This window comes from Leopardus geoffroyi, chromosome B4, assembly GCF_018350155.1.
Source record: "Leopardus geoffroyi isolate Oge1 chromosome B4, O.geoffroyi_Oge1_pat1.0, whole genome shotgun sequence".
NCBI lineage: Eukaryota > Metazoa > Chordata > Mammalia > Carnivora > Felidae > Leopardus > Leopardus geoffroyi.
Window position 1 is genome coordinate 52,406,962 of NC_059341.1, and position 12,489 is coordinate 52,419,450.

At 33.9% G+C, this 12,489-nt stretch overlaps 1 protein-coding gene across 28 annotated transcripts in view; it reads left to right on the top strand.

The window, feature by feature from the left end:
- PLEKHA5 (pleckstrin homology domain containing A5) overlaps positions 1 to 12,489 on the top strand; it is a 245,399-nt gene that overhangs the window by 190,796 nt on the left and 42,114 nt on the right. For 12 of the 28 annotated variants that reach the window (XM_045464741.1, XM_045464749.1, XM_045464756.1 and 9 more), the window contains 3 exons: positions 6,472 to 6,552; positions 11,829 to 11,864; positions 12,373 to 12,435. In XM_045464741.1, coding sequence (XP_045320697.1) covers positions 6,472 to 6,552; positions 11,829 to 11,864; positions 12,373 to 12,435 — 180 coding nt within the window. Of the gene's footprint in view, positions 1 to 6,422; positions 6,553 to 11,828; positions 11,865 to 12,372; positions 12,436 to 12,489 lie in introns of those variants that run through there. The other 16 variants (XM_045464759.1, XM_045464754.1, XM_045464761.1 and 13 more) reach the window with 3 other exon arrangements.

A 12,489-nucleotide genomic window follows, 5' to 3' on the forward strand; every position in this document is an offset into this window, starting at 1 on the left:
CAGTTATACAGAGACTTATTTACATTCCTCTATTTAGAAAGTCACTTCAGATTTCTCTGCTCCCCGTTAAACAATGAGTAGTTTCAATAGGTAGTCATACCCTTCAATCTCAGGTTCTTGGACTTTCAGATGTTCCTAGAATGAGAGTGAAGGGCATTTACATTGTCATTATCTCAATGACCTGTTTATAAAGACCCCTGCGTTCCTCAAAGCTTCACCCTAGGCATGTCAAATTCTTTAGCATTTTAGTCTTTCCACACTTCTTAAGAGTTTATTGATCTAGACACAGGAGGACATTCTTGAGAAATGAATTCTTCAGTGATTAGGCCATCAGGGGTTTTGCTATTGTTAAGACAGATTCTCAACTTAAAAATTCTTTTCCTAAGAAGTCATTAAGAACTCGGGAAAAGTCCATTTTCCATTTAAATGGAAAATGACAGCACAGAAATGGGTCTTCTCATTGGTTATCAGGACAAAAGCTCTGTGGGGTAGATAAGAATCATCCAGACTGCTTGCTCCAAAAAAGGAGGAAGCTGTTAGCACAGCATTTAGACTCAAACTCAATTACAAGACCGAGCTTGAGCAACTGTTTTCTCCTTCTGGGAATAAGACCTAGATCAGGGAAAAAATTATACTATATTTACTTGTGTAGAATTTCTAAACTTAGTGTCTACTGTGATAGCCACTAAGCCATATGTGACTAAATTTTAAGTTAGTTACATTTTTATAAAAGTAAAATTCTTTTCCTCATAGAATAGGCACACGTCTACAGTATTAGACTACACCAGTATAGAACATTTTCATCATCACAGAAAGGTCTGTTGGACAACACTATTCTGTATGATTTATTATATAAAATTTTTAAAGACCAATTAAGCCACTACTTAATATTGCAGGAGGATTCAAGAATTAATCTTTTCCAAGGCTAAATTATATCAATGACTGTCTTGGTTGGCTCTGCTCACTACTAATCTTTCTCTTTCCTGCCGCTTACTCCCAAAATTATTCAGGAGCATTTATCTCATGATTTAGAATATCCTAGTCCTTCTACATTAGTAGCTTATCTAATTTCTATACAGAGACTTTGAAACAGTTAGGAGTTGCTAGACAAATAGAACAACACAATTGGAAATTGGACTCCTGACACCCCAGGTCCTCCATGATTATGCTTGAGTCCACCAATATTACTAAGTGTGAGATTCATTGAATTTTTTTAAGGGAGGTTAGTATCTTAATGCTATATCTCATACAAAGAAAAGATAATTATCTTAATGTAGATGCAGTCCTTGTATTTAGATAGTTTGGAATTTTTCGTCCTTTGGTATTTGTGCAGATATCTTGATTAACATTTAATACCATCTCATCAGGACCTTGAAAAATTCCTTACTGGGGACAGTTGAATTAGTCCTCCAATTACTTGAATTAGTGCCAAGATAGTTCTCAAGCCTGATCTCCTATCAGAACTACCAGTGGGTCTTTAGAAAAGACAGAAAGAAAGTACAATACTCAGGGCCCTCTTTCCCCTAGTCCCCAGTCAGAATTGCCAGAGCCCAGCCCTCCATATGTTTTTAAATGTCCATAGGCCATTTTCTTTTTCAGTCAGGTTTGAGAACTACTGAGATAAATAATGACAGTAAACACCAAAGAAAGAAGTAAAGTCTAGTTTTTCTGAAATAAAAACACTATCTTAGTGCTTTTTATCTTTTTCATATATGGCACACGTAGAAAGTGATGATATTTGTGCAGCGCCTTGGCAGGAACTAAATGACACACTGTCATCAGCAGGTTAGGCCCAGGGAGGACTGAGGTGGTCCCTATCTCCCCACACCTGTAATCCATTCCCAACCCACAGGTGTCAGTTGGGAAGTTCTGCTCAAGAGCCTAGTAAGTATGACACAGATACATAGAATTGTGTTGAAAAGTTTTTTGGTGATGGGTTTTTAAGTTATTTCTGAGAGTAACATCAAAGAATACTGTTTGTTTATATTAGCCCAGCATACTTCAAAACTGAGAAGGAGGCTAGAATTAAGTACCAGACCTTCTAGGTAGTTTTTCTAAACATTTAGACTTTAAAATGTCAAGTAAAAATAGGTGGTTTTGTTCTAAACAGAAATACATTGACATTACCTAAATGTATTTGCAAGATGTTTCCACGTTTGTTTACTTATTTATTGCTGAAGTCCAGAAAATAGTATAATGCCTGAATCAAGCATTCTAATTTTTATTATTATAAAATAATGTCTTATTATTAATAGCTTTACAATTTATCAATTAAATGAAACATAAACTTATATTACCTGTTACTTCAAACAAGGAATTAAAGTATTTAGAAGCAAAGCATTTATTTAACTCATTTTCAAGTGCATAAACATGTTCCATGTACTAGTCTTTTTCTTGCTCTGCTTCCTTAAAACAAAATACATCAACTGTTAACACCACTATCATAATACTGTCTAGAATCCTTGTATTCGAACCAAAAGAGAATTGGTGGATTTTTTTTTTTTTAAGAACTTGAGAATGAAATTCCAACTTGCTCATGGAGCATTATGTATTTTTTAGGCCATAATTTACTACTTTAATTGAAAAGCTGTTATAAAGTTTACATGACAAAAGCCAAATAGAATGTGCTATTTCAGTGTAAGTTACGGAAACAAGGCAGTTTCTAAGTATTAAAATATACAGTATTTCAGAGGTGTTTCAGTGAGGGGAACCACTAGCCTATTTCTAGGAACATTTGGAGATAAAGCAGGTCTAGTATTTCCAATTCAATAAATCTGGAAAGAGTGAAAGTTCAGTCAACTTGCTGAAATTGTTTCATAGGGACCAAGCTCTCACTATATTGGATCATGATTATTGTGTTCACTTGTCTTCAGCTGTTGCACACCACATGCAAAGGTAGAGCCACCACATACAGGACCACTCACCTTTGAGGATCATTCTTAACAGCCCATTACTCAGCCATCCTAACAGCTCTTGGTCAGGTAGGTGTGGTGCCCTAGGAAATTCTGAAATGATCCTGCTTCTTCTGCCTTTCCATAGATTGTCTTATCCCATCTCTGTCACCTTTTTGTTTTAATGATATTGTCTACATCAAAGATTCTGAAGTTGCCCATTAGAATTATCTGGGAATCAGGGTGTCTATATTCTTTTCAGGCTCTGCAGGTAGTTTGAGTTGGGTTCAGAACCCCTGGTCTAAACTTGAATTTTGATTTCTGAAGATGTAATAAAAATGGCAGGGGGGGGGGGGTGTATTACAAGGTAGTTACATGTATTTATAAATATATTGGGTAGCTTACCTTTTTTAATTAACATATTTCCTAATAAATTTCTGACATGGATACAGATTCCTAAGATAGACTAAAGGTTTATAAGAATAGTTTTCTAGATCAGGTCCTCATTATACTAGATGACTCCAGTAGGGTTCTTCCACCTTAACTCTCAGCCTTGAACATGATACGAACACATGGTGCTAAAATTTTTCTTAGCTTCCTTGCATTACCAAAGGGTGTTTGCCAGAGGATATGGTTGTCCCATTAATTTTGTTTATTTCATGTTTATATATTTTTATCCTTGACTCTTTAGTATCTTTTTAAATTAGAAAAGCAGTGTCTGGGGCACCTGGGTGGCTCAGTCGCTTAAGCGTCCCACTTTGGCTCAGGTCATGATCTCACAGTTCATGAGTTCGAGCTCTGCTTCTGGTTCTGTGTCTCCCTCTCACTCTGTCCCTCCCTGGCTCACACTCTGTCTCTGTGTCTCTCTCAAAAATAAATAAACATTAAAAAAATTAAAAAAAGAAACAAAAGCAGTATCTACTCTGGAGGAAACTTGGCAAATGCAGAGAAGTATAGAGAAAAGAAAGGGGTGCTTTGGGGGCCTTAGTTAAGTGTCCAACTCTTGATTTCCGTTCAGGTCATGATCTCACAGTTTGTGGGATCCAGCCTCACGTCAGGCTCTGCACTGACAATGGAGAGTCTGCTGGGATTCTCTCTCAGCCCCTCCCACCCCCTTAAATAAAATAAACAAACATTAAAAAAAAAAAAAGTGTAGAGAAAGAGAAAGATAATAATCCACAGCCCAATTGCAGCTGGGGCTCCTGGGTAGTTCATTGGGTTGAGTGTCCAATTCTTGATTTCAACTCAGGTCATGATCTCAGGGTCATGGGATCAAGCCTTGCATCAGACTCTGTGCTGAGCGTACAGCCTGCTTGAGATTCTTTCTCTGTCTCTCTCTCTGAAATTAAAAAACAAAATAATTGCTGCTAACATTTTTATTCCTTTGTTGTACTAAACTGTCGATTTCTAGAGATGACTTCTAATTTTAATATTTTAGGATTTGGTACATATATTTGAAATTTTTCATAATGAGAAATAGTTTCAGAAATGATCTCAGAAACACTCTGCAGTCTGTATATTTTAAGTATTCTTTTTACTTTTAGTTTTTCTGTTCCTAAGCTAGTTTCTTCTTGCAAAGAACCCTTCTCAGTGACTCAGTATTTAATAAGCTATGACATGTAAGTTAAACAGACATTTTTAAATCACATATATGGCATCCCTGTATATACATGCATATTTACCATCTCAAAGTAGTACACTAAATAAATCAGGCTTGATTATCCTTCTACAAAAACCATATTGTCCCTTCAAATAAATTTGCCAAGCTTAGAGTATGAACATTGTCCTTAATCTGACTCTATTGAAGCTCTGCTTAGAGGTGTGAGCCATGTTGACCTAGTCATTTGACACAGTGGCCCATTTGTGGTGGCAGATTTCCAAGACTCAATGGGCAATTTCAGTTTGACTTTGGGTATCATTTACATTTGGATGCTATCTGATCTCCATTATTTCTTAAAACATTCATGCTCCTGACCTCCACCCACCACACACAAGAAAATCTGAATCCAGTATTCTTTTGACTAATTTCCAGGGCATGTTATTGAAAAATAGTAATGATGAGATTGCTTTGAAAATTAAAATTAGAAGTAGATAGAGACTTAAGCTTACTTGTGCTGTATGAAATGTGTATCCTTACAGTCAAATGTAAGCCAAAACAAAAAGCAGTAACAATTTATTCCAAGATCACCATTTGATTAAGATAAAATAATTAGCATTCCTGTAAAATATAGAGGGTACTTGGAAACATAAAGAGGTCTTAAATTTCTATAATAAAAGTATTTTTTCTCCTAAAGAAAAAAAAACATCTGTAGTTGTTTATAAGTTACTTTCCAACAACGTAAAAAATGTGTTCTGAACTACATATCAATACATCCTTCTGGGATAGTATTGCAGGAGAGAAAAAGAAATTTGAGTCTAACTGATAATACAGATGTTAACATTTAAAAAGAAATTATTTAGCTTGAATAAAACTTTAGAAAAAAAAAGTTAAACCAGTTGCCAGTTTGTTATTTGACAAAACAGATTTTATTGACATGAAACATTGGTAACTAGGCTGAAAATAAAATTGTCTAGATACACAGTTTTCAAGACTTATTTTTTACTTACATGATGCATTTATTAATCTTAAGATTAGTAAACCTTTATTGTAGATTTAAATAAGCCACTAAAGTAGCATTTGTGAACCATGATAAAAATGCTTATTTTCTATACTATGCAGAAGAAAACTATGTAAACTATATGTTGCAAATTGCAATTATAAACAGACTTATCTGCTTATAAACAGTACAATCTTCATTGGCCTTTTACTCTCTATATGTCATGATGATTCTCTTTTGAATGCTTTAGCTGTTGAGTCCAGAGCCTACTAAAACAAGTATTTTTCTGGAGGCAGTAATTAAGTACAACATAGCTGGAAATGTGAAATATGGTTTCAGCCTTTTTAGGAACTAGGGAGATACATTGATCTTTGCTAAATAAATTTCAGTCTGCATGTCCTTGAAATAATTTTACACGTGGTGTTATACTGGGAAAAAATCCAAAACGGTGTATTACAGATATCTATCAAAATTAACATTAATGAAATATGTAATTATTTCAATAAGATATACTGATTATTATAAGATTTTAATATTTGCAGAGGACTAATATTTTTCTGATTAACTTTACAAAGAACTGAATATTGTTTTAAGCTTTTTTACTAAACAGTCAAATTATGCCATTTCTCCTTTTAAGTAGGTCCTTGCGCTTTATTCTTTGAATAAGACGTGCTGCTTTATCATCTTTTCTAGTACATGTAAAAATATTCATTGACTATATGATTATATTCATAAGGTAAAACCTAGTTGTAGCAATATTGCAATTAATAAGCTTTTATATAACTTTGGAAGTATTTTAACATCATTCAGTACTTGCTCGAAATGGTTTATGTAAGTTAAATCTGTACAACCTTGGGGTAAAATGTAAGCAACTGCACTATTAGGAAGATATTAAAGTAGAGGCTATATTTACAGTGTCGTCTTTCAAATCTAGCTGTGCTGTAAACTGATGTTTGCTGTATGCTCCTCCTGATTTGAAATAGATGAAAGAAAATGAACCTATTATCACCATGGTTCACACAATGATTGAGAACTCGGCGCTAAGACCCCAACTGTACCAGCAAGTAAGGTCTTGGACAGTGAATGATACTGCTTTATCATCTGCAAAATCCCTCAGTGACAGTTTTGGTTTATCCTCAGAGTTACTCATAACATTAGTGTTTTCTTATTTCATTTTTTTTGTTTACGTCTATTTGGAAAAATGCAATTCATCCATGCTTTTTAAGATGCTGCAGTATTCTTAGCATGGCTTTGCTGAACATTTTGCTGTTGAATATTAAGTGTGCCATTTTCCTGAAGTTGTTGTGCAGAGTATTTGATTGATACGTATGTACTTGGAGGTCTGCAGTACATTTGCAAATTTGGTACTGGATTGCCGTTAATTCCAATTTACTCTAAAAGCATTTTCACTGATTTCTAGGGAGAACTTTTAAAAACTTTTTTTTTCCTTTTAGGGGCGGCCCGCAGCCCACCCTACCCCACCCCCACCCACTGTTTCAGGAATAGATTATATTTGTATGGGAGTTGTTTAAATCTAGTTTCTGTACTGTGGTGTAGTAAGACCTAATGATAGCCACTTCTTAACATACTGGGGATATCTTCTCCCTGTATTCTTACCATTCTTATGCCATCATATGCATCATCTTACCTCATTCTTTTCCCTAACTCAAAATATGTGCCATGGAGCTGGCTGGCTTTAATTTAGGACCTTGGTAATCTGCAGATCTGCAAAAGAAGTCATTTTTTACATTCCTATCCAGTTGTGGTTTTTTTGGTTTTTTGGTTTTTTGTTTTTTTTTTTGTATTTCATGGTCTAAATGTTCTTAGCTGTGTGTTTTGCAACATCAGCTTCTTCCACTTCAACACCTTCAAATTACTGTGGCCTATGACCTGTTATAGTACTTTAAAATTCATACCAAAGAAGAAAATTAACAAACATGAAAAATGAATGTATTTTGATTAACATGTGTAAAAGCACCTAGTGAAAAGAAGCACCTTGAGCTCACTGGCTTTAAAGTCTTCTGGTTTGCTTTAGTCACCTAGGGATCAGTATCATGGGCCTTGTAGCTGGGAGATTGAAACAGTTGATAGAAGGGTGAGCCCTGTTTCTGGGCCCAGTTTTTATTAATTCTATCAATAAAGAAACAAAGGATTAAATATTTAAAGTTAAACAGCTTTACTTTTCAAAAGAAAATAAAATCTTTCTGGGGCGTCTGGGTGGCTCAGTCGGTTAAGTGTCCAACTCTTGGTTTCGGTTCGGGTCATGATCTCAGGTTTCACGAGTTCAAGCCCTGCATCGGGCTCTGCGCTGACAGTACAGAGCCTGCTTGGGATTCTCTCTCTCCCTCTCCCTCTGCCCCTTCTCCACTCACTCTGTCTCTCTAGAAATGAATAAATAAACTTAAAAAAATAAAAGTTAAAAAAAGAAAATCTTTCATTTTTAAAGTAACCAGGTTAAAGGAACTTGATACTTCATTCCAAAATGCCACTGCTGAGAACCCTAGCCTTTGTTCTGGTATTAATACCTTTTTCTGAAGCTGCACTTTATCATTTTTATATTGGTAAAAGTCAAAGGTATTATGTTTTAATGGGTTTTATTTTCACATTTTGCATATTCTCAGTAAGAGTGATAGCCTGGATTTTCAGTTTTGTTGGGTTGGGTTTTTCTTTTTTATAATGATCAGTAATCAGGGTTGGTGATGCAGAAGTCATCGCTGATTGAAATTACTCAGTCGCACTAAACGTTCTAATCGGAGTTTTTCAAAAGTGTGGAGATATGTTAGAGTGGTCTTACATACTAGCATCACTGACCAGAACAATCGATTTGTATAAATATATTTCCTCATTAAATATGAATACTTGAAAGAAAAAACTAAATTTGTACATAACTGGAAAATCTGAATGTCTACCATCAGCAGCCATTCCTGGGCATGAGATTGGCAACCGATTACCAGGTAATCAGTGTTGACTGCCAGTCCTGTCAAATTGAGGGTGTCTTTAGAGAATTCTTTTTTAAAAGTCAGCCACTAATGAAGTACTTAATTGTTACAGGGCACTGCTGGTAGATGAAAGTGACCTTCAGGGGCATCTGGGTGGCTCAGTCAGTTCAGCATCTGGCTCTTGATTTCGGCCCGGGTCATGATCTCATGGTTCATGAGATCAAGCCCCTCTGGCTCTACAGACAGCACAGAGCCTGCTTGGGATTCCCTCTCTCCTTCTCTGTCTCTGCTCCTACCCAACTCATTTTCTCTCTCTCTCTCTCTCTCTCTCTCTCTCTCTCTCTCTCAAAATAAGCATTAAAAAACAAAAATGACTTTCAGACACATTTCTTAAATTTGCTTATTAATTTACATAAATTGAAATTCGATCTTATTTTTTTCTCCAGATTCCCCTTACCGTGTTAATATCCAAAGGAAATCTTTATGAAAGTTTCTATTATACACTTTATGAAAGTTTCTATTATAAACTAACAATATGCCTCTCTGACATTGCATTACAATGCTGTGTTAATAGTTTCCTGAAATACAACTTAAAATATGATGTTTTGTGACCTGTTATCCTAAATCATAGCCATTTAGATTTTCTCTCAGGAGAACCTTTAAGTTTGCATATTCTTGGAAGAAAGAAGACACCCGAAAAATTACCTATTCAGTTAATTTTCTTTGAATTGGTGATATAAAAAGGATCTAAAACTGAATCCAAAAAAAAAAAAAATGCTAAATGAGCGCACTTGGTATTGAAAAATCTTCTCATTTATTAGTCATTCTACTGCCTTTCCCAATTATTGTACTAGAGTTTTTATAAAATAATATCTGTTAGACTAATCACCTGATAAATAATTGTTTTGAAAGGCACATACTAATATTAGCAAATACCTACTGTCCTGTGACTATTTTTGAGCCCTCACAAAATGTCTAATTCTATCAAATATTGGGGTTTATATATATTCATTAACTTTATATGTATAGTCACATTCTTAAAAGGGATACTATAGAAAGTTGAATTTTGATAAACAAAAGTAATTTTGTTTTAACTTAATGCCAAGCCACTTTTTTAAAAGGTTATTAGATATTTTATTATGAAAAAGTTCTGACTTTCTAAATAGAGCATATATCTTCATATGTCTAGATGTCAGTAAAGTCTGTATAATACACTTCTCAGGTTGAAGCTTGAGCACTGCTAACCCTTATACATTCTCCGTTGCCCCTTTTCATGTGCTTTTCTAGTATTGCTCAGGTACTTCAAAAAAAAAGGTATTCAAACCCAGAACTTTTTTCCTTTTGCTAAAGATGCATTTGAAAAATGATAAAAAGTGAAACATTTTATGGAGATCTTAAGTAATGAGAATATTAACGAAATTACTTTTTTTCTTATTAGTAAGATTTCCATAGTGAGGACCAAATAGCAAACTTCTTCAATTCCAAGTGGAAATACTTTTAATAAATATATCCATCTTTTCTTAAGAAAAGCCTCAGTTATTATTATCAGTAATGGAAAATAGGCCATGCTTAAAGGTTAATTTTTTTAAAGAATAGTCATGTTTTTTTAATTCTTTTCTTCTAATAGGTAAAAGCAATGTATAGTGGAAGGCTGATTATTTTAAGATTTTATTAGTGTCTAATGAATATTTTTATTGAATAACTTGCTAAAAGGTTTTAATAAATTTTTCAGTGGTACTAAACATAATGATAAAGTAAATCTAACTTATGTAATATATTTATATGGTTATAAGGATATATCACTCTTAAATTCTAGCAACACAGTACACATTTTTTACTTTGCCAACTGATGTGAAAATGAATATGCAGGGGTGTCTGGGTGGCTCAGTTGGTTGAGTGACCAACTTTGGCTCAGGTCATGATCTCACAGTTCGTGAGTTTGAGCCCCGAATAGGGCTCTGGGCTGACAGCCCAGAGCCTGGAGCCTGCTTCAGATTCTGTGTCTCTCCCTCCCCTGCTGATGCTCTGTCTCTCTCTCTTTCTCAGTAATAAATAAACATTAAGAAAATTGATTTTAAAAAGAAAAAGAAAATGAATATGCGGTAAGATTCCATAAATAAAAATAGTATACCAACACCCTAAATTTTTTTAAAGACCACTACATTTCCATTTTAAAATATTAGTCTTTTTTTCTGTTGACCCTGGCAACTAGGATACAATGTTCATATTTTAATCTAGATGTAGCACTATGCATTAGTTACATTCAAACTTTACATTACATGGTTTGGTAAAGCTGCTCTGCATTTAACTTTAAATATTAAGTAAAGTATATTTGAACACTTAGTAGCTAAAGGCTTTACATCTCTATAATTTCTTATAAATGGGAAATTTAATTTTGGCATTGTCACATTTTTTTATCATGGATCTACGCATTTTAAAACTTCCTTTTCATTACCTTTTTTTTTTTTCAGATAAAAATACAAATTATTTTCTTGGATCTAGGTGCTTTAATTTAGAATAAAAATTGTTACTTCTTACAACATATTTAATGTGCTTTATTTGGAAATACTGCACAAGTATTCTGACTTTTCTCATTAAATTCATTTTTCATGTGATAACTCATTTCTATGAAAGTTTTGTTTAATAATCACTGCATACCCTTAAATAGTCACAGATTCATTTGCATGAGGACGTGAAAGTTATGTCTTGAAATGAAACACATAAATCCAGGATTTATTATTGTATGTTTGTAATGCTTACATTTTTAACCTCCTGATAACCTACATTTCTAGATCCATTCAAAGTTATCTGCTTTTAAATTATGCTTCCTTCTAAAGATGTAACTTGCAAGCAGTTTTTTGCCAATTGGACATAGATAGTTTATGCATTTGTGATGAATTAGATGCATTATGATGCTTTAGATGAAGTTTAATTTTCCAATCTGGAATGTAGTGGGGAAACATTACTCCCATCCCCACTTTGAGAACAAGTGTGCCAGTTAGTAAATATGCAGTGAGCCAAAGTAAGTTTTTCCAACTATGTTTTTGTTACTGTCTAGCAGTCGATATAAAGTCAGAAGACCAGGGAGAAAGTGAAATATTGCTTGCAGAGGCTGTGGTATAACTGACCGGGATGACTTTTGAAATCTTGATAAACACAAGCAAAAATGAAGATTCCTTTGACTGAAAGATACTGGGAAAGAGTTTGAAGAAAGGATGTTTAAATGCACTGAGCAATCATTTCTTATAGTGTAATAAAACAAATGGTGTCAATCAACACATATAAACTTTTTATGCAATTTGACTATTCATAGTTTATAACATAGGCTTTCAGTACTATGAGGTTTTGAATGAGTTTCCTCTTTTCAATTAAACCCATCCTTTTCCCCCATTATCTTTTAGTTCTTAAGACAGAAGAACAAGATAAGTCTATATTGTGTATGTGTGTTTATATATTATGTATATGTATACAGTATGTTACAGGTTTTGTTACTAAAGTTGTACTAAGATGTGTTGGCATTTGAGTATACGCATACACAGTTGTGTGATTATGTGTATACCGTGAAGGATGGTTCTGGCTGCTGAAATATGCCTGGTTCGAATATTTGATTCAGTACAGTTGCCATGATTGTATTTGTCAATTTTCCATTAAAATGACGTGTGTCTTACAAATGGAAGATGTAAGGTGCCGTATAATTTGTTTGACCAACTTATTATTTTGTTTGACAAGCTTAAGTTAACATCATTTTCATGTATCTTGCATATTGCATCACTGTTAAATATTTTTCTACTTTTGTAATGATCTGTGTTTGAATTAAACTTCTTAAAGTATAAGAATCATTAAAATCCCATTTTCTTATTATATAAATCTAAAATGTTAACTATAGGCTAAATATATTTTTTAAATACTATTTTTAAACTTGCTACCTGACATTTTTCCCTATAGCTGTCACAAGATGAATGTAGAGGCACATTATACAAATACAGACCTGAAGAAGTGGATATTGATGTAAGTGTTAGTATGCTACATATATATTGTCAGTACTCTGTTATATTCTCTGCC